The sequence below is a fragment of the Carcharhinus amblyrhynchos genome, chromosome 12, assembly GCF_965287045.1.
Source record: "Carcharhinus amblyrhynchos chromosome 12, sCarAmb.v2.hapA, whole genome shotgun sequence".
NCBI lineage: Eukaryota > Metazoa > Chordata > Chondrichthyes > Carcharhiniformes > Carcharhinidae > Carcharhinus > Carcharhinus amblyrhynchos.
Window position 1 is genome coordinate 86,598,730 of NC_137335.1, and position 26,066 is coordinate 86,624,795.

A 26,066-nucleotide genomic window follows, 5' to 3' on the forward strand; every position below is an offset into this window, starting at 1 on the left:
GACACACTGATGACTGTATGGGCACCATTGCCTGCTCTCACCACAAACTGGGAACTATCACTGACTTTGTCTCCAAGTTCCACACTTCTCTCACCTTCAGCCTCTCCATCTCTGATTCTTTGCTTCCCCTCCTTGACTTCTCTGTCTCTTTTTCTGAGGAAATATTTTCAACAAATTGTCAGCTGTAATCTCTACCTGTAACTTGTGTCCTCCGCGTACTCGCTGCTGATGGATGAGGGAGGGAATTCCCTGTTGTTGTCCCACTTTAATGTCACTTTTCCCAGATTTCTGCTGCTCTTCCATCGATAGATGAATGGGACAATTTTAGGAAAATCACCCCCTCCCTCTTCCTCCTTCCACCCCTCGTGTGCCCAGAATGGGAAGTGTTGCCTCGCACAGCACTGACCTCTCTGACTTTGCTCAACAAATTAATATCACTTCTTTCAATGAATGGAAATTCTCCAGTTAGGGAAAGAGCTGCATTCCGAGGATGCAGGTAAGGAAGAGCCAGGATTGATCTGGGGCAGCACGGTGGCACAGTGGTTAACACTGCTGCCTCACAGTGCCAGAGTGTTTGATTCCTGGCTTGGGCCACTGTCTATGTGGAGTTTGCACGTTCTCCCCGTGTCTGTGTGGGTTTCCTCCGGGTACTGTTGTTTCCTCCCACAGTCTGAAAGGCGTGTTGGTTCAGTGCATTGACCCGAATAGGTGCTGGAATGTGGTGACTCGGGGACTTTCACAGTAACTTCATTGCAGCATTAATGTAAGCCTTACTTGTGACTAATAAATGAACTTTACTTTTACTTTACATCAGGTTCCAAAGGGAAAATACAGTTCAATCAGGCAATGGAATCTTTGCAGAGATCCTATCCCAATCGGAAATGTTTTGTCTTTGCTTTACCCTCAACAAATCGGAATCAGAGATGCCGAGGCAAAGTAGATGAGGAATTCATGAATGATTGTCAGACATTTTGCAACTATATATATGGACTTGATCCAATAAATCCCTCCGCAGCCAGCAACAAGGCCAGTGGTGAAAGTAAGTCATTGAGCGTGATACACAGTTTGACATAAAACAGAGGCATCATCTGCTATGGCCTGGTTTATAACCCAGTGTCCAATGGGTTACAATCTACTGGACAATGGTTTATAATATGCTGCTTAAATCAATTGCAATCTGATTGATGAGCTATTCTGTACCAGTCTAAAATCTTTGATCATTTATGATCTATCCTGTGTTGGTTTGTGATTTGTTTTACAATAGTTGAACGTTCATTGTAAAATCAGTCTGTCAATCAGTTATTGAGACTGTAATTCAGTCTGTGAATCAGTCTGTCAATCAGTTATTGAGACTGTAATTCAGCCTGTGAGTCAGTCTGTCAATAGTCATTGAGACTGTAATTCAGTCTGTGAATCAGTCTGTCAATCAGTCATTGAGACTCTAATTCAGCCTGTGAATCAGTCTGTCAATCAGTCATTGAGACTCTAATTCAGCCTGTGAATCAGTCTGTCAATCAGTCATTGAGACTCTAATTCAGCCTGTGAATCAGTCTGTCAATCAGTCATTGAGACTCTAATTCAGCCTGTGAATCAGTCTGTCAATCAGTCATTGAGACTCTAATTCAGCCTGTGAATCAGTCTGTCAATCAGTCATTGAGACTCTAATTCAGCCTGTGAATCAGTCTGTCAATCAGTCATTGAGACTCTAATTCAGCCTGTGAATCAGTCTGTCAATCAGTCATTGAGACTGTAATTCAGCCTGTGAATCAGTCTGTCAATCAGTCATTGAGACTGTCAATCAGCCTATCAATCAGTGATTGAGACTGTGAATCAGCCTGTGAATCAGCCTGTCAATCAGTCATTGAGACTGTAATTCAGCCTGTGAATCAACCAATCAATCAGTCTGTCAACCACTTTCCTATTCAGCCTGTCATTTGGCCTGGCTGCTGTGTTGGGGGCCATGGGAGAATGTCTGGGTTTTTCAGACATAAACTCTTCCCCTCCTCCTCCAGTGAATAGCAGTGGGGAGAGGAGTGGGTGGAGAAAGCAGTGAAATGTTGTCCTCAAAGGAGGTGACGAATCGGAAGGTGAATGGGGAAAACGGTGAAACCAGCAACAATCATGAGTGAGATGTGATTCATTGCATTTCTGGAGAGAGAAGGGATTGAGGCTGGGGTTACAGGGATTGAATAGTTGGACTGATTTGGCCTTTATTTACTTTTAAAATGTCTTCAATTCAAAGAGTTAACCTTTGGCATTCACCCTGTTCCCTGCAGTATTCGCTACATTTGTGAAAGACTGCGTAGGTCTGCTGATGTCCTGCCAAAACACAAGTCTGCCACCACAATCTCCACTCAGAAATGTTGAAGTAACTGTGCCACCTAAAAAAATGCCACGTTCCAGCAGCAGCAACATGGAGAGTTTTCCCAATGGAATTACAGGGCCATTCCTCGACAGTTACGATATGTTAAACTGGCAAAATAAGGCTGCATATAATGAGAGCTCCAATACGATACAACAAGAAAAGGTGGAGGTATGTGATAAGGTTGTGGGTTGTAGAATTTGTCGCATGTGTACAAAACAAACTCACTGCCAATATTCAATTCATTCCAGGAAAACCCTTGGACCGCCATTCTCCTCTCTCATGTACACAAACTTGAAATGATTCATAGAAACGTAAAAACTAGAAGCCGGAGTAGGTCATTTATCCACATTACACTGCATCTGCCATACAGATGCCCAAACACTCAACCTGCCAAAATCACACTGAAGCATCTCTGCATCCTCCTCACAGCTCACCCTCTCACAAAACTTTGAATCAAATGCAACTTTGGAAATAACACATTCAGTTCCCTCTTCCAAATGTGAATAGTTAGGGTCATTGAACAGATCCCTGTGAGTCCCCATTCATCACTGCCTGCCAATCAGAAAAAGACACTTATTTATGCCAACTCTTTGCTTCCTATCTGCTAACCAGCTTTCTATCTATCTCATGACATTACCTGCAATCCCATGTGCTTTAATTTTACATAGTAATCTGCTATGTGAGACCTTGTCGAAAGCCTTCCAAAAGTCTAAATAAACCAAATTCATTGGTTTATTCCATTAGTTACATCCGCAAAAAATTCCAATAGATTCATCAAGCATGGTTTCTCTTTTGTAAATTCATGCTGATTTTGTCTAATTATAGCACAGCCTTCAAATGCTGAGTTATAAATGTGTCAGTTTTATCATATACAGATTGCAGCTTCCTTCTTACACCACATATATTTATTTGTTTAATCAGTCTTCTGAGTGTAGACATTGCTGGCAAGGCTGACATTCGTTGACCATCCCAAGCTGTCCAGGATTTATCTCCTGGAAAGCAAGGTGGAAGCAAATTCAATTGTAAATTTCAAATTGGAATTGGATCAAAAGTTGAACTGGAAAAATGTGCAGGGCTGCTTGGAAAGAGCAAGGGGATGGGACCAATAGGATAGCTCTTTCAAAGAGTGGGTAAAATGGGCTAAATGTCCTCCTTCTGTGTTGCATGATTGTCAGGTGAAGTGATCCTTCTTCTTGAATCACTGTAGTCCATACAGTGTAGGTACAACCAAAGGCTATTAGAGAGGGAGTTCAGGATTCTGATCCAATGACAGTGAAGGAATGATATAATTCAGGATGGGGCTTGGTTGGGATGGGAAGTTGTAGATGGTGCGGTAGCCATTCACTCTCTGCCCTTGTCTTTCTAGGTGATGGAGATCGTGTGTTCAGAAAGTGCTGCCAAAAGAACCTTGGTGAGTTCCCGCAGTGCATCTTGTAGTTGGAATAATGGTGAAGTGGTGGGAGGATTCCCAAGCTAATTCTCAGCCCATGAAACCATCCTATGAACTTGCAAGTCATAGCCAACAAATCTTGGGGCTGGATTTGAATCTGGAGCTTCTGGTTCAGAGGTAGGGGCACTGCCAATGTGCCAACAGAACTCCTTGCCATAGGATGATAGCGACCCAATCATTTGTGGAAATAAGCCAAGAAGAATTCAGCCAGGGAACAAACAGAACTGTGAGAACTCGGAACACGTGGAAACTGGAAGCAGCAAACTCTAGTGTCAATGATGACATTGGCGTTGTCCATAATCTTCAGAGTTCAGAGTTTGAAACAAGGAAAAGTGTTAATGAAACTGGGGCAGAAGTAGAGATATTCCTCAGACTGAACTAAAGATTGAAGAGGTTGAGATAAGGGTAGAGGCCAGGGGATCACTAGAGGAACAAGGATCATGTAAAAACCCAGAGACACAATGTTAATGCAAACATTAATTCTCAATGCAGTGAATCTGGCTGGTGGTTGCAACAGTGAAGGGGATTCCATCCAGACATCCATTTCAATGATCAATATTTCTGCATATATGTGTCATTCACAGTCTCAGGCCATTCCAAATCTAGTTACAACCAATGAGGTCTTTTTGATATGATCATTGCTGTCATGCAGGAAGATAAAAGAGAGAGTTTTACACAGATTCTCCTGCAACTCTCTTCATCTTTCCCACTTCAGTAAATTCAACATTTCCCAATTTTAGAAGCAAAAAAGGAAAGAAATATTGACGAGCAAATACCTGCACCTGCACGGGTGGCACAATGACACAATGTTTAGCGCTGCTGCCTCACAGCGCCAGCGATCCAGGTTCGATTCCCGGCTTGGGTCACTGTCTGTGCGGAGTTGGCACGCTGTCCCTGTGGGTTTCCTCCGGGTGCTCCCATTTCTTCCCACAGTCTGAAAGACGTGCTAGTTAGGTGTATTGGCCATGCTAAATTCTCCCTCAGTGTACCCAAACAGGTGCTGGAGTCTGGCGACTTGGAGATTTTCACAGTAACTTCATTGCAATGTTAATGTAAGCGATTCGTGATACTGATCAATAAAGTTTAAAAAAAAACGTAAAACATGCGCTCAGAGCTGTGGACTGAAAACTCCATTCACCAAATCGTCCCATATTTTAATAAATGTTTTCTTAAAAGGGATTGCCAAACTGTTAGATTGTCACAGAAACCCACTTGGGTACCTAATGTTCTTCAGGAAAGGGAACTTGCTGACCTTACCTGGTCTGGGCCTGTTTGTGACTCCAGTCCCTCACCAATGTGGCTGACTTTTAACTGACTTGATCTGAAAAACGGAGTAAATGTATCCTCAGCAGCGCTGCCCATTTCCTGAGTGAATAATTAAAAGCAACATTCTAATGTAACAGTGACATATTAATTCAATAATTACATATCAATCTTGTTTGAATTGACATCTCCAATTCTGATTCAGCACCATAGCCTAGGTCATGACCCTGAACATACTGAAGAAGATGAAGAATTGACAGAAAAACATCAAAATCTCTTAAAATCTCTGTTTAAACCAGTGGATGACAAGTTAAAGGCCGGTGATTATGCTGTGACTGAAGGTTTTCAGAGATATGTGTATGAACGAGCTGAATTGGAAGAAAGATATCGCTGCGAATCGGGCAATACAATGAAGGTATAAATATTAATCATCCTGAATTGCCTTTGAGAAGGGGGTGGTGAGACAATTCTTAACCTGATGCAGTCCGTGTGGTGTAAATACACCAGAGCAGCTCTGGAACTGAGTCATTGGTAACTTGGAGACAGTGAGAATTCGGAGAAAAGTGGGAATGATCTAGTATATCAAATCAATCCATATATGTCTGATGATGATTTGATTTGATTTATTATTGTCACATGTATTAACATACAGTGAAAAGTATTGTTTCTTAAGCGCTATACAGACAGAGAAAGAAAGGAGAGAGAGCCGAATGTTGTGTTACAGTCATAGCTAGGATGCAGAAAAACATCAACTTTAATGCGTGGCAGATCCGTTCAAAAGCCTGATGACAGCAGGGAAGAAGATATTCTTGAGTCGGTTGGTACGTGGCCTTAGACTTTTGTATCGTTTTCTCAATGGAAGAAGGTGAGGAGAGAATGTCCAGGGTGTGGTGTCTTTAATTATGCTGGCTGTTTTTCCAAGGCAGCGGGAAGTGTAAACAGAGTCAATGGATGGGGGCTGGTTTCCATGATGGACTGGTCTTTGTTCATGACCCTTTGTAGTTCCCTGCATTCTTGGTCAGAGCTGAAGCCATACCAAGCTGTCTTTCTATGGTAATCTGTAAAGATTGGCGAGGGAAGTAGCTGACATGCCAAATTTCCTTAGTCTTCCGAGAAAGGAGAGGCAGTGGTAGGCTTTCATAACTATAGTGTTGTCATGGGGGGACCAGGACAGGTTGCTGGTGATCTGGTCACCTAAAAACTTGAAGCTCTCAAATGTTTCTATTTCATCTCCATTACGTAGACAGGGGCATGTTCTCCTTTACGATTCCTGAAGTCAATAACAATCTTTTTCATTTTGTTGTCATTGAGGGAGAGATTATTTTCACTGCACCAGTTTACTAAATTTTCTATCCCTTTCCTATACCCTGTCTCATTGCTGTTTGAGATCCGACCCACCATGCTGGTGTCGCCAGCAAACTTGAAAATCGAGTTGAAGGGGAATTTGGCCACGCAGTCATAGCTGTATAAGGAATATGGCAGGGGGCTGAGGACACAGCCTTGTGGGGCACTGGTGTTGAGGATGATTGTGGAGGAGGTGTTGTTGCCTATCCTTACTGATTGTGGTCTGTAGGTTAAGAAGTTCAGGATCCAGTCCTTGATCCAGTTGTGATCGTCAGAGAGGATGTGCCAAGTTTCCTCAGTCTCCTGAGAAAGTAGAGGCGTTGATGGGCTTTCTTCACTATAGTGTCAGCATAGGGGACCAGGGGTAGTTGTTGGTGACCTGGACACCTAAAAAACTGAAGCTGTCAACCATTTCCACTTTGTCCCAAGTTACAGTTACAGAAGCCCTGGGGCTGAGCACACCCTCCACACTCAGGAGGTAAGTTGTTTTCTCCACTTTCAAGCTCCACTAAGATGAGAGTTCTTGGTCTTTTTTAAACAAAGAACCTTAAATAAATTTCTACTGGGCATATATTTAACAGAAGTGTCTTTAGACTAAAGTTACAGCCGGAGAGCTCAGTCCTAGATGCTGCTTGCAGTCTGAATGATCACATTTGCAGGAAGTTCCATTAGTTTGATCAGCTTGAGTTGCGGGTTTTGGAGTTTGAGCATTGGCTGAAGGCTCAGCGAGGCACTCGCGAGGGTGAGAGTTACATACACAGCAGGTTTTAGATGTGCTCACCTCGCAGCTTAAGGAAGTGCAGTCAGAGAGGAAATGAGTGTCCATCAATCAGAGGAAGGGAGGCAGGCAGCTCGTCAGGAAAGGCCCAGAGTGCGTCTCACTCAAGGACCATTTTCCTGTGTTGGAAATGGTGAGAGTGACGCTTCCTCTGGGGTGTGTAGCCAGAGTTTCCACTCTCCATTAACTTGTGCTCATCCAAACCTCTACACCCTCAAGATATTGCCTACAATCCCATTGTGCTTTCACTTTACATAGCAGTTTGTTTTGTGAAACCTTGTTAAAAACCTTCCCAAAGTCTAAATAAACCACATAAACCTGCTTTTGCATGCCTGTTACATCAGGCGTCTATCTGTTCCCATTCCCTCTTCCAGCTGAGGTTTGCACTGCTGCCAGATCCACCCAAAGTTTCCAGTTTACTTACCGTAGAACAATTCAATGATTCAGATTGAATTGTTGGTTAAGACATTCTGTCCGAACTGAAATCAATGGTTGGACGGGGACCTGAACTTCATGGAATCATAGAATCCTACAGTGCAGAAGGAGGCCATTCAGCCCATTGATACTGCACCGACCACAATCCCACCCAGGCCCTATGTCCATAACCCCATGCATTTACCCTAGCTAGTTCCCCTGACATGAAAGGCCAATATAGCACGAATAATCCACCTAATCTGCACATCTTGGGGCGTGGGAAGAAACCGAAGCACCTGGAAGAAACCCACGCAGACCCGGGAGAACATGCAGACTCCACACAGTGACCCGAAGCTGGGAATCGAACCCGGGTCCCTGGTGCTGTGAGGCAGCAGTGCTAACCACTGTTGCACCGTGCCACCCTGCTTATATAGACTCTTTTTCAAACTGACCTGGGCCGCTCATTGCTCAGGTCATATACAGCTGGAGCGGAGATGTCCGTAATCTGAACACATCTGTCACAGATGATTGCAGGTCTGTCGCTTTTTCTTGGATATTTTGGAAATATTTGCCCCTTTTGTGGTGAGAAATACATTTTCTGATGTATAAATTAACATCTGAACAGCAACAAGTGTATCTGTAAGTTCATGAACCAGTTAAATACCGATGCCTACTTCCTCACTCCAAGACTGTTAGGAATGATCTAACTCTTGTGTCTCAGGAAAGTGTTATCTGCGCATACTAATCATGGCCAAATTCTCAGTACACAAATGTACTTTCTCGCTCTTTTCTTTTCAAAACAGGCAAATAAAGTTTTGGAGAAGTATCTGAAAGAAAAAGTCACTGAATCCGAACTGGTTCGAATGATGGACAAATTAACAGCAGATAAAGCGAGGGAACTAACAGGCAAGTTACATTTTGATGATTATGTTTCATGCTGAACAACTCACAAGGCTGAAACTGATCCGAGGTCACATATTGGCTATGGAATTCTTTTGAAATCTCCAAGTGGACACTGACTGCTTGGATTTGACGAATTTGAGAGAAGGGCCATTAACCAACACCACCACCCCCCACCCCCCCCCCAAACCCCCCTCCACCAAACCCCCAATGCCAGATCGAAAGTCTGGGAAGAGCACAAAAACAAAGATCTTTCAAGTCTTTAGGGAACTTCATTGACATTTGACAGAGAAAGTTATGAGGCTTCTCCTGGAGTTTAATTGGGACACAGACCAGATCCCAACTTCCAGGACTTCAGGCAAAACTTTTTTAAGGCTGAAGGGACAGGGGGCAGGATTTCTGGAGCAATCCAGAAACTCTTCAAACATAATCCTTCGGCACAGCATGACGAGTGCTCAGCATAATCCTGGGCCCATAGGAAAAGGCTGCATGGAAAGTATATAGAGCAGCATCGTAAATTTTCCAGCAGCAATACTACTCTGAATAGCCACAGGAACAATAGTCACTGAACAGATGCATTGGGTAGATCATTCAATCCTTATAATGCAAAAGAAGGCTATTTGGCCCATTGAGCCTGAACCGATAATCCCATGTAGGTCCTATCCCCATACCCCTCGTATTTATCCTGTTAATTCCTCTGACACTAAGGGGCAATTTGTCATGTCCAATCAACTTAATCAGGGCAGGCTCGAAGGGCTAGATGGCCTACTCCTGCTCCTATTTCTTATGTTTTTAATCCGCACATCTTTGGAGTGTGGTAGGAAACCAGAGCAACTGGAGGAAACCCATGCAGACATGGGGAGAACGTGCAAACTCCATACAGACAGTAACCCCAACCAGGAATCGAACCAGGGTCCTTGGCGCTGTGAGGCAGCACTGATGACCACTGTGCCACCATGCCGCTGTAGAGGTTCCCATTCCACCTCCAGTCAGATTCCTGGTGGGCGGGAACAGAGAATCCTGCAAAAGGTTTTAAATCCACCATTGTAAGAACAGTTTGTAATTCTCCTGATAATGGCTTACTGACAGCTCGGTTCTGACACTGTAGCGACCTGAATGCAATTTGTATTCACTGAAATCCCGTGAATTCCCATTGAAGCAACTGCTGACTGCAATCTCCTCACACTTTCCATGTACATCATAGCCGTGGGAAATTACAGCAGCCTCAAATCTGTTTGAAAATGAGCGGTGTGCACAGGTCAGACATCGGTTCCCTTGTGGCTCAGGGAATATCCACGGGATTTTATCCCTAATTTCTTTGTAGGTGAATGACTTTTATTCATTCTCTGCAGCTTTAACTGGACAACTTGCTCTCAGTGAACAAGAGAAAAGAACGCTGCGTCTGAAATTGGAGGAGAAAGAGCAAATTATCAAGCAACTGAAAGCCCAACTCAGGTACCACGAGGGAAAGTGAGTCACTTTAAGAGATGAAGAACCAGGAATTTGTAGCCAGCGAGTCTCTCATTAATGTTGCCGACAGCGCGACTTTGTGCGATTATATTCGAAAACAGAAGTCGCTGTGAATATAAATCACTGAATAGAAATTTAAAATTGATATGTTGTATTCTTTAGTCACAAGCAAATATAAACTTTGATCGATTGATTTGAGACTGAATTGATTTTAATGAAGTGTTCTTGTATCAAACGTGTATAAAATGCTTCTTTCATCAAATCCATCTCCAGGTCAGAGTGTGTCTGATAATATTCCTGTGAACCATCTTCAGTTTACTGGATCAAAAACTCTGGAAATTAAAATTAGAATCAAAGGAACTCACATGAGAAGAGAAAGGCCATTGTGTGTGCACTGGGTCTTTGTGCTTAATCCCACATTCCTGCTTTTTATCCACAATCCGGGAAATTCCTCATCCTCCAGCACTTGTCCAACTCTCTTTTCCGATTATTTCTGGAATCAGCTTCCACCACATTCCCAGCTCGCGTATTCCACATCCCGACAACTCTCATTTCTCCCCATCTGCCCTCTAGATCTTTACCCAGTGATTTGAAATCGATGGTCGCTGCTTCCTGATCCGCTCACCGGAGGGAATAAATTTTCTATCAAAACCTCACCATCTGTTGACTTTCCCTGTTTTAAGGGGAACAGTCTAAACATTTCCAAACTCCCCTCATCTTGGGAAATCTCCGCTGTGTCTGAAAGCCCAACCTTTTTGACTTAGTGATTTATAGTGTTCCATCTAATCTCTTTGCTTTTATATTCTATTCCGATCTTCACCAATAAGAATAATCCACATGTTTTATTCCCCCACCTAATTGCTTCTCAATGCTCCCTTTAAGGATTTGTATAAATGCTCATCAATGTGTTTCTGCTCATCGACACTTGCCAAAATCATACCATTTTTAGTAAACCGTCCTTGCAAGTGCCCGGTTCACTATTCCGTCTACAACATCCTAAAATCTATAACTCGCCTCAAACCAGAGGGGCAATTCTCCCAAAAGTGCTGAATTGGTGAGAAAACTGATCACTGTTTTTTCAGTGCAACCTCAGACCCGAATCTCCGCACTCTGTCACTGCAGAGGCCCCAATCCTGAATTTCATTGAAATCCCCGGGGGCCAGGGCCTATTCACACCGGAATCTGACAGGTCCGGAAATCTGTGCATGCGCAGTGGCCCCGATCTGTCAGACTCCCCAATCGCTGGCCAGTCTGGGATCCCCCCATAGTGCTGTCCCTCCAGCCCTCTCCGAGGCCCAATAGCAACCCTCAGAACCATTCAGGAACACCCCAATGTCCAGTCCATCCCCCAAGACCATAAGAAATAGGAGCAGGAGTAGGCCATCTAGCCCATCGAGCCTGCCCTGCCATTCAATAAGATCATGGCTGATCTGAAGTGGATCAGTTCCACTTTCCCGCTCTCTCCCCATAACCCTTAATTTCCCCTATCAAAAACCTATCTACCTGCGACTTAAATATATTTAGCGAGGTAGCCTCCACCACTTCAACGGGCAGAGATTGCCAGAGATTCACCACCCTTTGAGCGAAGAAGTTCCTCCTCAACTCCGATCTAAACTGCCCCCCTTATCTTGAGGTTGTGCCCTCTAGTCCTGCTATCCTTTCTCAGCGGGAAGAATCTCTCTACGTCTACCCTATCCATCACCTTCATTATCTTACACGTCTCTATAAGATCCCCCCCCTCATCCTTCTCAACTCCAACAAGTGCAGACCCAGTCTATTCAGTCTCTCTTCATAGTCCAACCCCCTCATCTCCGGTATTAGCCTAGTGAACCTCCTCTGCACTCACTCCAAGGCCAATATATCCTTCCGCAAGTGCGGCGACCAAAACTGCACACAGTACTCCAGCTGCGGCCTCACCAGTACCCTGTACAGTTGCAGCAAGACTTCCCTACTTTTATATTCTAACCCGCTCGCTATAAAGGCCAACAAAAAAAGCAGGAAAGTGGAACTGATCCACTTCAGATCAGCCATGAACTTATTGAATGGCGGGACAGGCTCGAATGTTCTTATTCCATCCGCCTTCTTGATCACCTGCTGCACCTGCAGACTGGGTTTTTGACTCATGCACAAGGACCCGCATGCTGGTTAGGGTGCATTGACCGTGCTAAGTTCTCCCTCAGTGTGCCCAAACAGGTGCTGGGAGCGTGGTGACTAGGGGATTTTCACAGTAACTTCATTGCAGTGATGATGTAAGCCTACTTATGACACTAATAAATAAACTTTAAAAATGTGACTCCAGAACCACAGCAATGTGGTTGACTCTCAACTGCCTTCTGAAATGGCCTAGCAAGGCACAGTGTTTCAAGAAGACAACTCACCACCACCTTTCTCTAGGGTAATTAGGCATAGGCAATAATTGCTGGCCAGTGACGCCCGTGTCCCACAAACAAAGAAATTGATGGGTAATTCAGCAAAGATAACATAGGTATGGAGATGGTTAACGGCACTTACACAGCAAGAATATTACTTGTCACTCATCAGCCAAAGTTTGAATGTTGCCCTGGTCTTGTTGGACACTAATGCTGTCTGCTTCAGCATCTGAGGAATCACAAAATGGTGCTGAACTGATGTAATCAACAAACGTACTCACTTTTGATCTTATGCTGCAGGAAAGATCATTGATGAAACAGTTGACAATGGTTGGGCATAGAGCACGACCCTGACAAACTCCTGCAACCATGTCCAGGGGCTGAATATTGACCAGCAACTACAACCAGCCTTCCTGGTATGACATCAATCAATTGGAAATTTTACTGCATTCTCACAGAGTTTAATTTTATTTGGCTTTCCTGATGCCACAGTCAAATTCTCCCTTGATGTTAAGGACAGTCACTCACGTCTGAAATGCATGTTGTTCACATCTGGCTGTGATGATCTTTCGAACCGAGTAGTTCTGGCAGAATGCAATCTGAGTGCTGATGAGCAAGTTATTGGTGAGTAATTACCACTTGGTAGTTCTGTCGATGACCCCTTCCAACACTTTGCAGCATTGGATTTGTGTTGCTTTTTGTGGGAATGATATAACCCAGCAATGTTTCATAGTTGAGTAGATGTCAGTGCTGTAGCTGTACTGGACCAGTCATAGATCGGGGCGCTGCTAGTTCTGGTGCTTACCTTGAGCATTACAGCTGGAACATTGTCAAGTCTCCCAGCTGTAACATCACGTGGAGTGAACTGGCTGGTGACTGGCACTGGTTATGGTGGGAAACGCAAGTGGAGACTGAGAACACCATGGCACAATTGTAACATACAGCCTCAGGAAAGCGTGCTGACAGCAAACCAAGTTACCAACCCTCCAGGATTTGGAAATTAGAAACCTCCTGTACAATGCTGCAAGCAAAATCTTCAGGAGGTCATTCATATTCAGAAAAATATTTTCTTTTGCAGTCTGAACATTTATTGATAAAAATGTTGGAAGGTGGTTTGAGAATTTATTTGGATGATTTTTGCCTGTTTTCCAATTGGCTGTTTGAAGACAGCTCAAGCCGAGGATGGATTTATCGGGTGGCCAATGACATGAGACAGGACCACTGGGGGAGGGATGGTCGGGATGGATCCTCCAGACAGGACCACTGGGGGAGGGACGGTCGGGACGGAACCTCCAGACAGGACCACTGGGGGAGGGACGGTCGGGATGGATCCTCCAGGAATTCCCCTTACCGCAATTGGGAATCCAGTCAGGAATACAGGGACCAATCACAGTGAGACGCACCAGTCATGTGGTTTGTGTAGAATTTCTCATTTTTATAGATGTTAGAATGAATATTAACAATGGACATCAAAACAAATATGTACAATAGTGAGGATCAATGTGGAACATTTTTCTGATAGCTTCACCTGAGCAAATAACCAAAAAAGCCAGGCAACCAAGGTCTCCCATCTGATTAGAGTGCAACACCTCTAATAACTTGACCTGGGACATTGACAATGCCGGGACTTTGGTGACTAAATCTAAATGAGTTAAGTTTGAAGCTGAAAATGAACTGAAGCAATTAAATAATCAAATGTAAAGCTGTGTGGAGATTATGGCCAGCAAACGGTCTCCCTTTTGAAGAAGGAGCTGGGTACAGGTCTGTATTCGACAGGAGGCCGTTAGCAAGATCTGTCAGATATTTCATCTGCTAATTACTGCCAGGAATAACTCCCTGTGTAGCTCCGTGCATCCCATTTATTGCAATCCCGATCTTCTGCTATCTCCCGATTGTAAAACATCCCCGTACACATCACAAGAGCAATCAAGTTAATGGCCACTCTTTCCCTAAAGAAGGAGATCAACTGGATGAGTGGTCAAAGTTTAAATTATAAACTTGATCAATGAAATTAATATTTAAGTTATGAAGTGAGGCAGAAATCACTGAATGGATCTGCAGGTGGATTGGAAGTGGCTTACTCACAAATCAGTGCCGAGTTCACCCTTGTTCTCACAAAAGCCTACGTATATTTTGTACAGCGTTAAGGACTCAGAACATCCCAAACCACTTCATAGCAAATGAAGCTCTTTTAAAGTATAATCACTATAGCAACGTCAGAAACATGGCAAAACAATTTTCACTCAACAAGATCCCAGAAGCAGAAATGTTACAACGGTCCAGATAACGTGTTCAGAGATGGTGGTTGAGGGATTGAGGGAAAAATGTTGGTGAGAATACTGTGGACAACTCCCTTACTTTTCTTCAAATTGAGCATGGGATCATTCAGCTCCACTTGAGGAAAGATAGGACTTTGATTTAACATCTCATCCAAAGGCTGGCACCCTCGACCAGGCAGCACCCCCTCAGAACTGGACTGCAGCATTGGCCTGGATAGTGTACTCATAATGAAATTCAAACTAAAATCCTTTCTGAATCACAGGCAAGAGTGCCACGCACCGAACCTCAGTTGATAGTTATAACTGCCCGTTCTTTCTTTATCGAGGTGATTATTTGAATGTGATCAAGGAAGATCATCTCAGAATTATCTGAAAGCGCACAAGTAGGAGGCTTGATAAAAACAGTGAGGTAGGCTGTGAAAAATTTTCAGGAAGACATGGACAGGTTAGTGGAATGGACAGATTGGTACAAATTAGTTTGTGTAAGTGTGGCGGAATATACCTTAAGAGAGGAGAAGTATGGAATAGGAGTGAATATGTAGTCGAACAATTTTGCAGAGTGCAGATGAAAGAGATCCAGATGAACAAATACATAAAGCCCTGAAAGTAATAGCACTGATAGGTAAGCCCAAACAGGAAGCAATGTCATTTTTGGCTTTAAGATTAGTGACATAGAGAACGTGCAGTGGTGTGGTGGTTACATACTACACTATTAATCTGGAAAACATGATGGAAACTTGATCTAGAAATAAAAATGTTACATCAGTAAAAGTGACCACCAAGTTCAGATTTTCATAAAAAACCCAAGAGATTTACTCACGTCCATTAAGAAACAGTTGTCTTCACCCAGTCTGCCTATGTATGACTGTGGACACACAATAATGTGGTTGAGTCAAATTAGCCTCTGAAAGTAGCCTAGCTGGCCATTCAGTTGTTTTAAGACTGGCAAGGAAGCCCACCACCATCTTCCCATGGTAACCAGGGATGGTCTAGCCAGCAGCACCTACATCTCAAAAGAATAAATAATAGATTCGTGACAAATTTGAAAAGCCACACACAGTTCAGGTACCGTGTTTAGTATTGGGGGCTTCATCAAGCCTATAACACATCACCATGGGAACCATTGTCGTAGGGAGGGACTTCAGATACAACAAATATTTCACTAATTTTAAAATCTTAGATAATATCTTTGGTTAACAAAGAGCAAAAAAAATTAAGATATCTGGGAAAAGGTGAGTTAACATAGTTAGTCTCAGACCAACAATGACTCCACTGAATAGTGGGACAGACTAAGAAGTCAAATGGAATGCTCTAACTCCACTTAACCACCTTAGTTCTGTAAACCATAGTACGTCCTCTTAAAAGAAAACTACCAATGCTAGTTTTGAAATTTTCAACTGACCCTCACCCTCGACATCACCCTTTGGGGAATACGTCCAGGATTCCAGTGTGTGCGTGAAGTGCTTCCTGACATCACCCCTGAACAATCTCACTCGAATTTTAAGGATATGTTCCCTTCTGGACTCGCCCCACAAGAGAAAATCAAATACCTTTCCTCTCTCTAATCATTTTAAACATTCACTTAGATCATCGCTTAATATTTAAGGGAACGCAGGCCTGGTCCACACAATCTGTTTGTGTAATTACTGATCGACCATGTCACACTGTGATAGGTAGGCTGAAGGGGCTGAATGGCCTATTCCTGTTCCTGTATTGGGACTGTTGTCACTGCAACACAGAGGAGGTTGAATAGAAACACCCTGTGAAAGATTGTTTCCACTGGTTGAAACATTAGTTAAAAGTTATCACACACAGAAAAAGGGATAATTTACTTGAAGTTAGATGCTAAACCTTTCAAAATAAAAGGGAGAGTTGGATAAATATTAGAAGCAAATAGGATACATGGCTGAGAGGAGAAAGCAGGGAAGTGGGATTAGAAAACAGCTTGCTGGGCAGAGTGGGACGAATGGCCTTCTCCTGTACTGAAACCTCAAGGTTTCTGCATCACAATGCTGGAGGAACAGACTGATGCAGTAGGTGCACTCGTTTGCATAACATAATATGTAACTGTGGAACCAGATAATACCCGTTTATAAAAATAAGGTTCACAAGAATTCTCACTCCCAAAAAAGTGGCAGAAGGATGAGAGATCAACCAGGCAAAACAGTGGGTTGTTTGGCAAATAATCTCCAAGAACACAAACATTTTGTATGGATGGAGGGTGGGTGAAGGTTACAGTAGAAAGCGAGACAATTGTGGAGAGAACTGATCAGCTCTGTTCTGGTCCTGGTGGCATCGTGGGAACCATCCATGTCACTGATACAATTCTAACATCACAGCGACACCTGCAGCAGTTACAGCTGGATGAACTAGAAGAATTGTACCAGTTTGACCTTCCCTCAGGGCACGTAGCAAACTGGCTAGAATCCAGTGCAAACAGTTCTTGGAAGTGGGTGACTCAAATGGTATAAATAGACTTTCATCAGTGTACTTAACAACTGTTCTTTAAAAGGAAATGCTAAAGCCATCGCTATACAGCATGCTAGATATAAAGTGAGAATTCACTAGTTAAATTATATTCTTGATCTGCAGAATCCCTGATTGTAAAAGTCAGTCAGTTTCTTTTGTTTGCAGCAATACACAGGTTTTCCATTGAACTCATGACACACACAGCGCATGGACCACACTGTAAAGTGCAAAGACAAACCCATTAAAATAGAAACACAGTCTTTTTTTTGTTCCTTTCTGACTGTATCACAGCCTGTACAGAGCAAAATATAGCAACGGCTGCACTCCAGGAAGGTCGAGCGCTGGAACTCAGTTGGTTCTGGTGTCTAATAGGGAAGAGAACGAGTCCTTGTTGTACGCAGGGTGGAAAAAAAAAAGTCCTTTTCTCCCACTCCAGCTTGTTCTGTCTTTACACCTTTAAACCAACAGAGTCTTCAGAGATAATCACATAGGGGCAACCTGGCAATGAGAACAAGAGTTCAATAGTCATTCCATTTCATGTGAGTAAAACACACGTGGTTGGGCAGCATTCAATGTTCCCCCGAAGCTCTGCAGCATTTGAAATTTGCTGCACTAGGAACAAACAGGTCATCCACGAGCAATGTCACTGGACTAATAATCCAAGGGGACAGACTCAAGTTCAAATCCCAACAATGCATTAAAATTATAATTTAACTGATTAATTCAATTAACTAATACTAGGCCTACTCCTGCTCCTAATTCATACTTTTGCAAAAATCTGAACCGGAATTCCCCAGTTGTTCACACCAATGGGAATCTCTTGTCTCGCTGCAATACACGGAGATTCGGCATAGTGCCGATTCTCTATCCTTGCCTGCAGCGGTAATGGGGTGCGAACTGCCAGACAATTCCAGCCCTGGAGTTGGAAGCTAGAGAATGTTGCCTTGAAACTGACATCAATCATTATAAAAATCCCATCTGGTTCAATAATGTTCTTTAAGGAAGGAAATCTGCCATCCTTACCCGGTCTAGCCTACATGTGACTCCAGATCCATGTGTTGACTCTAACTGCCCTCTGAAATGGCCGAGTGAACCACTCAGTTGAACCTAATTATTACATAAAATTCAAAAAGGAATAACCAGGAGGACCTGACAGCATTGACATGGGAGCTAGAAATGACAATGGCCTAACAAGCCCTGTCACCATGGGCACACCTGTACCACGTGGACTGCAATGGTCCAAGAAGTCATCACCCCCTTCAAAGGCAATGAGAGATGCCTCACAAATGCCAGACTATTCTGTGATGCCCAAATCCCACAAAAGGCACATTAAAAACAGACACGATCTTAAAAGGACTACACAGTGCAACAAGCTGGCCAAACATGGACCAAAAATTGGAAGGACCGCAAGTTAAGATGTTATATAAATGGAAGTTGCTGTTACAATCCCAAGGGACTGGAATACAAAAAAAAATGAGGATGTCATATTTCAGCTGTACAGGACCTTGGATTTCATTTGGACGTTAAGTTATGATCTGGGCACTTCAAATTGAAAGTCTATACTGGTCATATTGTAAATTCATGAGATGATACGAAGGGGGACTGAATAGGTTAAAAGTTATGAAGACATATGTCTAAAATTATTAGATGATCTTCAGCCTTCTCTTTTGGAAAGAGAGGCCAAGGTGGTCCATCCTCTCCCATTAGGTACAACCTTGTCTTTTTTTTTGGTATAATCTTACGAGACTAAAATATGCAAACAAATTTACAATCGGTGAGTGCCCTCTGCTGGTTAGTACAAATTAGTGAATTATTGTCCGTGATACTCCTCTTGGCGTGAAGTTACTGTAGAGGATCAGCCATAAGCTTATTGAAAAGCAAAGGCGGCCCAAGCCACCGTCCCTATTTATTACATTCTCAAAGACAGAATTTTAAATAAATTCTCCAAATATACAAACACCGAATAAGGAAAAACATATCCATGTCTTTTAAGCCTGGATTATTAACGAAATCTTATTAATTACAGTGTTGAAAAGGTTCAGATACTCACCATAGAACCCCAATCAGATCTCTTTCTCGTTACCACCAACTCCAACAGACAGCGACAATCAGGATGAAAGCACAAACACTTGCACCAGTCGCACCAATCACCGTACCCAATGGTACTCTGTGAGCTGCAAAACAATGAAACATTACTGTACCATTCTTGTGTAGTTCCAAAAACCACAATGAAAGAATCTCAGGATCACTTTCTGATTGGAGCATTTACCTCTTTAATTAGCCACAATATATTCTGCTGAATCCCAGCAGCAAGGAATCTCATCCTTGTTTTGAAATCTCTCCGTGATGCTCACCCCTCCCTATCCCTGTAACTTCCTCCAGCCCTACAACGCTGATCTCTCTGCTCCTTTAATTCTGACAATCTGTGCATCACTAATCTTAATCACTCCACCAGTGGTGACCTTGTTTTCAACTGCCTAGCCAAAGGGTTCAGGAATTCTGTCGCTCTCAGTCTTCTCTCTATTCCCTCAAAATCCTCCCCATTGTTTTGGCCAAGCTTTTGGTCACCTGTCCCAAGGTCCAAGTCTCTGTCAAACTTTGCTTGATAATGTTCCTGTAAAGCGATGTGGGATGTTTTAGTACATTAAAAGGTGCTATCGAAACACAAGTTGTTGTGGGTAAAGCAGATATTCTGGAGTTCAAATTTGGGACTTAGTCCATCACTCAAGCATCCTCACTCCTGCTGGAATCAGGTACGTCAGTCTGTGGCCTCTCATGCTGTAGGAAAATGTGCTTCAGCTGGACAACTGGACAGAGCACGTGATCTCATTCCTGCCTCAAAGCTGATTACAAGTCAGGATTCCTACTATTAGAGGGATTTGGAAATATCGCTGATCCTTGCACTTTCTCTTTGTTGCTGACATTGTTGCAAAAATTCAAAGAGCTCATCAATATCCTTCGGGAAGATCTGAGCAATAAATACTTCCTCAAAAACAATTTAAAAGAAATAACCAGATGGTTGCTGCTCCTCTGCAGCAGGAGGAGACCAGGACACCTCAGGTGGCAGAAACCAAATATGCCAGGATTTCTCACGGAAAGTTTCAAATCTGCATCACAGGAATTTTGACTGATTCATTCAGCCACTGATATGTAACCATCCAATACAACCTGAGCTTAATTCAACTTCCACTGTTTTGGAATGGGATTATTTTGGTAGCAAAAGCCACTAGCTTTCGGAGCTCTGAACCTTCATCGGGTAAGTGGGAGTTCTATTCAAAACAGGGCATATAAAGACACAAACTCAATTTACAAAATAATGGTTGGAATGTGAGTCTTTACAGGTAATTAAGTTTTAAAGGTACAGGCAATGAGAGTGGAGACAGCGTTAAGCACAGGCTAAAGAAATGTGTATTGTCTCCAGACAGGACAGTCACAGGAGATTTTGCAAGTCCTCGTCACAATGGATGTCTCGGCACGCAACACCAGCATCCCCCACAATGACGCATTGCTACGACTGCCTCAGTACTCAACGCCAACAACTGCCAGTTTCCAGGTGCAATTTTACAACTCATCCGCTTCCTCCTGAACCACATTGTCTTCACCTTCAACAACCAGTTCTTCATCCAGACATACGGAACAACCATGGGGACCAAATTCGCACCTCAATATGCCAACATCTTCATGCACAGGTTCCATTATGCCACCAATCTCTGTGTCATCTGCAAACTTACTAACCGCGCCCCCTATATTCTCAGCCAAATCATTAATATAAAATGACAAATAAGGGTGGGCCTACCCCTGATCCCTGAGGCACACCGTTGGTCATAGGCCTCCAGTTTGAAAAGCAACTTTCTACAATCACCCTCTGGCTTCTGTCAAGAAGCCAATTTTATATCCATTTAGATACCTCACGCTGGATCCCATGAGATTTAACTTTATGCAACAGCCTACCATGCAGTACCCCGTCAAAGGCCTTGTTAAATTCCATGTAGACAACACCAACTGCACTGCACTCATCTACCTTCTTGGTTACCCCTTCAAAAAACTCAATCAAATTTGTAAGACATGATTTTCCACTCGCAAAGCCATGCTGACTGTCCCTAATCAGTCCTTGTGACTCTAAATGTCTGTAGATCCTGCCTCTCAAAATACCTTTCAACAATTTACCCACCACAGATGCGAGGCTCACTGGCCTGTAGTTCCCAGGCTTTTTCCTGCAGCCCTTTTTAAAACAAAGGCACAACATTTGCCAACCTCCAATCTTCAAACACCTCACCCGTCACTATCGATGATTCAAATATCTCGGCTAGGGGACCCGCATATTCCTCCCTAGTCTCCCACAATATCCTGGGATACAGCTCATCAGGTCCTGGGGATCTATCTACCTTGATGAGCTTTAAGACTTCCAGCTCCTCCTTGTCTGTAATATGTACACTTATATGCGACTTAGGTGGATTGGCCATGTTAAATAGTCCCTTAGTATCAGGGGGACTAGCTAGGGTAAACCCGTGTGTTTATGGGGATAGAACCTGGATGGGATTGTGCTTGGTGCAGACTCGATGAGCTGAATGGCCCCCTTCTGGACTGTAGGATTCTATGATTATACCCAAGGCTGCTCACTGAACAATGGACCAAAAATAGATGCAATTCATTAGAATGACATAACAAAGGAGCCAGCTAATTAAAAGGACCCACACAGCCCAGACATACCCTCTTCCATCGGGGAAAAGATACAAAAGTCTGACCAACCGACTCAAGAACAGTTTCTTCCCTGCTGCCATCAGACTTTTGAATGGACTTACCTTGCATTAAATTCTCTACAACCTAGCTATGACTGTAGCACTACATTCTGCACTCTCTCCCTCCCTTCTCTACAAATTTATGCTTTGTCTGTATAGCTCACAAGGAACAATACTTTTCACTGTACACTAATACGTGTGACAATAATAAATCAAATCAAAACCATTCATCCCAATTGTGCGTGTGCTAACTCTCTGGAAGAACTGCTGAATTAGTCCCACTCCCCATAGTGCTATCAATTTTTCCTTTTTGAGTATTTAACCAATTCACTTTACTTCCACTGCTCGTTCAGACAGTTCTGGTGGAAAACTAATTCTCTCTTCACTCATGTCCCTGTTGTCAATTATATTAAAGCTGTGGAAACTGATCCCCAAAACAGGAGAGACCCACTAACAAAGGCCAGATCAAACTTATTCAGGCTCCAATAGACAACATCAATGACAATACCCATTCTACACCCCTTTACTGAAACATTGCCATACTCACTCAAGCTGAAAGTCGACGACAATCCCTCATCCAACTGCTGGTCCCACATCGAGCATGTGTAGTTACCGGTGGGCCAGTAATCCATTTCCAATGTGCTCTTCACACAGATACTGCCACCTGTGCAGTTAGATAGCTCAGTATGAGAGTATCTGGTCAGATTCGCCCCTAGTCCATTTTCCCAGGTCACGCTAGGAGCTGGGTACCACCCAGACGACTCACAGATGAGCACCAACAGGCCCAGGTCATCGGAAGATGAATGAATGATGGGCTGTGTGCCAACAGCTGAAAAGCAAAAAGCAAACAATCTGAACTGAGTTGCCAAGGCTGATGAAATCTTACCTCGTTGGGTCTTCTTCTAATTCCAGCACTGCTGCTGGGTTGGGTTTTCAGAGAACAGCTGCATAGAAACCGATGACCCACTTTACAGCTAGATTTATGCAGTGGGGAATAGGATCAGGGAAGCTGATTACAGAAAGAGATGGAAGCAGAATCTTGAGGTTCAACTGCCTTCAGCAATGGCAGATCAACTTGTTGTCAAAGTCAATCTGATCTTGGGCTTTGCAAGCAGGGATAAAAATCAATGATGGTTAACACTTACAAAACTAAAGACAAGTCTCATTTGGGGTAATTCTGGGAATGATCCTTCAGGAAGGGGTAACGATCTTAGAGAAAGTGCAGAGGAAATCCATCCTAATGAGACTGGGAATGACAGACTTCAGTTACATGGAGATATCAGAGAAGCTGGTTTTCTCCTTCAAGCTGAGAAGATTAACAGGTTTACAAAATTATTAAGGTTTTGGAATAAATAAGGAAATACTGCTTCCAGGGAGGGTCACCCTCATGTCTGTGTGGGTTTCCTCCGGGTGCTCCGGTTTCCACCCACAGTCCAAAGATTGGCCATGCTAAAATTGCCCCTTTGTGTCCTGAGATGCGTAGGTTAAAAAGATTAGCGGATACAATATGTAGGGATATGAGGGTAGGGCCTGGGTAGGATTATGGTCAGTGCAGACTCAATGGGCCGAATGGCCTCTTTCTGCACTGTAGGGTTTCTATGATTCCAAGAACATGGATTTCAAATAATTGGCAAAGATCAAAAACAAAGATGAGGCTTTATTTTTTCTAAACTTAGCACATTATAATGATCTGGAACACGCTGACTGAAAGGATGGTACAGCAGGCTTAATACAAATTTCAAAATGGAATTGGGAAAATACATCTTTTAAAAGAATCTATTGTGTGATCTGAATGCTGTTGGCTTGGTCAAGATTTAATCGCTCATCCCATAGAGAGCTAGAAGGAGAGGGCATTTACAGGGCCATGGGGAAAAGAACAGGGGAGTGGGGCTCGTTGACAATGAGCTGGGATGGGCACGATGTTCTACAATTCAACATGATTTGTGTATATAAAAGACAGTAACACTCGATGTGTCAATTCAAGTTGAAAATTCTTCAGTAAAACATTTCTTTGTTCCCGCAACATTTCTAAAACATGGCATCACGTGTTTGGCTGATCCTCCACTCAAATTAAATCCCGCGAGGTTTAATACACCGGACGGTCTGAAGCAGCAAACGAAAGATTAAAGAGTAAGAAACCATTTTGTTGTACTTTCCAGTGAACGTCCAGTAAAAAAAAACATTGATATTAAGACTTTCCTTTATTGTTCAATAATGTTCTCTGATCCTGCCTTCTCAACCATGATCTGAAAACTGGCCTTTTGATAATCAGCCTTGACTTGGAGACAACTCCAGTCTCTAAGTCAGAAACCGCAGAACCGGTGCAGACAGGATCTGGAGCAGAAATCTACCTTTCAGCTCCAGGATATAAAGTACACCCAACCACTTTCAAATCATTGATGGTGAATCATTGATCTTATGCAGTTAAACCTTAATGAAAAACATATTCCTTTTGGCTATAATGCTGGCTATTTTTACATTTAATTCACCAGTCTGACTGCACTGTCAGGCAGGCACTGTACATTTCCCACCATCAGCCCCTGCCACTCCCACTCCACATCCAAGCCTATCATTATAATGCCTCTCTTCCCCTCCAATTTCAATTATACAGGCTGGGAGTTAACAGAAACTTCACTGGGCGTTGTCTCACTGCAGGGGTATGAGGAAAAGGTGAGGGTGGCACTAAGTCATGACACTCATTTGGAGGGCCAGTACAGACACAATGGGCTGAATGTCCTCCCTCTATGCTGTAACATAGCCCTGCAAATCAACACTGTCTGACATTAAGCTCTACCGTCTCTCCTACCCTCCTACATTGATGTTGGGAAATTGTGGCTTTATAAAAACTCACATTTCAGGGGATCATTTGTTGTTTTCAGCTGTGGTTGAGTGGACAACATTTCTGTTGCCCTCACAGTCAAGAATATTGTGGGTTTAAGCCTTCACTTCAGAGACCTGAGCATTAAAGTAGGCCAATATTCCCAGTGCAGTACTGAGGGAGTGCTACACTGTTGGAGGTTCCACCTTTCAGAGCAGACATTAAGCCTGACCTCAAAATCCGCATCATCAGCCAGGATTGCCTTTTTCTGCCTCCACAATAGTTCCCACCTAACCCCCTAGCTCAGCTCACAAGATAACTAGGTTGCGATACAGAATTACACTACTGACATGGGTTCAATCCCTGTGCCGGCTGCAATAGTTTCTCTTTGTCTTGCGGCATATTTGGATGTGGAGTGATGCCCTTTTAGCTATCTATCCATTTACCCATTTGTATTTTTCTAACAGAGACACCTGTACCCTCGTGAACTGTGACTAACTACCCTCCCCTGATCCAACCCGTCTGCCACTGAAACCCTCATCCATGCTCCCGTTATGCCCAAATGCAACCTGCCCAAGGCCATTCAGTCAAACTCCCAACTTCTGTAAGCTTCAGCATCCAAAAACCCAATTCATTCACCCTTTACCCTTCAGAATAGGGCACCTGGGTCTATATGTGACTCCAGTCCTACAGAAAATGGGCCAACTCTCAACTGCCCTTTGAAGGAAGCCAGTTACCAGCCCAACCTCAGGGCAACAAGGGAACAGGAAACAAAGGTTACGCTTGTCAAGAGAAGTCCACATCCCGCGAATGGAGAAGATAATAAAAAAAAAATCTAGCCAGAGAATAGCCATGTTCCTTGACTCAAAGTCTTAACAATGGATTGTGAATATTCTGCAACAAAAAAAAAATCAAACCTTCCAGATATGTGCACCGTATGACAATCAACAAGACAATTATGGATTATACTTTACTTTTATCAGTCCAACGAGATGACAGACACAACGCATTCCAAGGCAGAGGCATCATACACATTTTAAATTACCTTGTCCAGATGGGAGCAGCAGTACTTCCTGTTGAAAGTACTCCTCTCCAGATCCCTTCTGCTTTTAAAAAGCATTGATGAATAAGGAGGCAGCAATGTGGCACATTGTGTTAGAGCTCTGACATACGACCACAAGTAATAGCAAAGAGTCTCAAGCCATGATCCCAATCCCACACACGATGATTTCCTGGACTCGCCTGGGCTGCTGTGGAAAGATGCTGGGCGCAGAGTGAGGGAAGGAACACAAACAAAGCCCAGGACAGGATTTAATTTTGATTTTTAAAAAATATATATATATCTGTATAAATAAATGCTTTTAGTATCCAAGTTTAAATACTGCTTTTCTCCAATCATGATCAGACT

At 43.2% G+C, this 26,066-nt stretch overlaps 2 protein-coding genes across 5 annotated transcripts in view; one reads left to right on the forward strand and one right to left on the reverse strand.

Annotated features, from left to right (window-relative positions):
- Positions 1-826: 826 nt before the first annotated feature.
- Positions 827-8,629, forward strand: LOC145350661 (guanylate-binding protein 3-like). Its single transcript, XM_080199877.1, has 5 exons — positions 827-1,039; positions 2,277-2,533; positions 3,732-3,776; positions 5,284-5,493; positions 8,418-8,629. Exons 1-5 carry the CDS (start codon positions 847-849, stop codon positions 8,553-8,555), a joined length of 843 nt encoding a protein of 280 aa, XP_080056003.1. The 5' UTR covers positions 827-846; the 3' UTR covers positions 8,556-8,629.
- A 5,138-nt stretch (positions 8,630-13,767) lies between these two features.
- Positions 13,768-26,066, reverse strand: part of LOC145351188 (V-set domain-containing T-cell activation inhibitor 1-like) — a 59,524-nt gene continuing 47,225 nt past the window's right edge. For 3 of the 4 annotated variants that reach the window (XM_080200868.1, XM_080200869.1, XM_080200870.1), the window contains 3 exons: positions 22,388-22,669; positions 19,152-19,275; positions 13,768-17,599 (listed from right to left, as the gene is read on the reverse strand). In XM_080200868.1, the coding sequence (XP_080056994.1) occupies positions 19,181-19,275; positions 22,388-22,669 (377 nt within the window). In that variant the 3' untranslated portion in view covers positions 13,768-17,599; positions 19,152-19,180. Of the gene's footprint in view, positions 17,600-19,151; positions 19,276-22,387; positions 25,922-26,066 lie in introns of those variants that run through there. The other variant, XM_080200871.1, reaches the window with a different exon arrangement.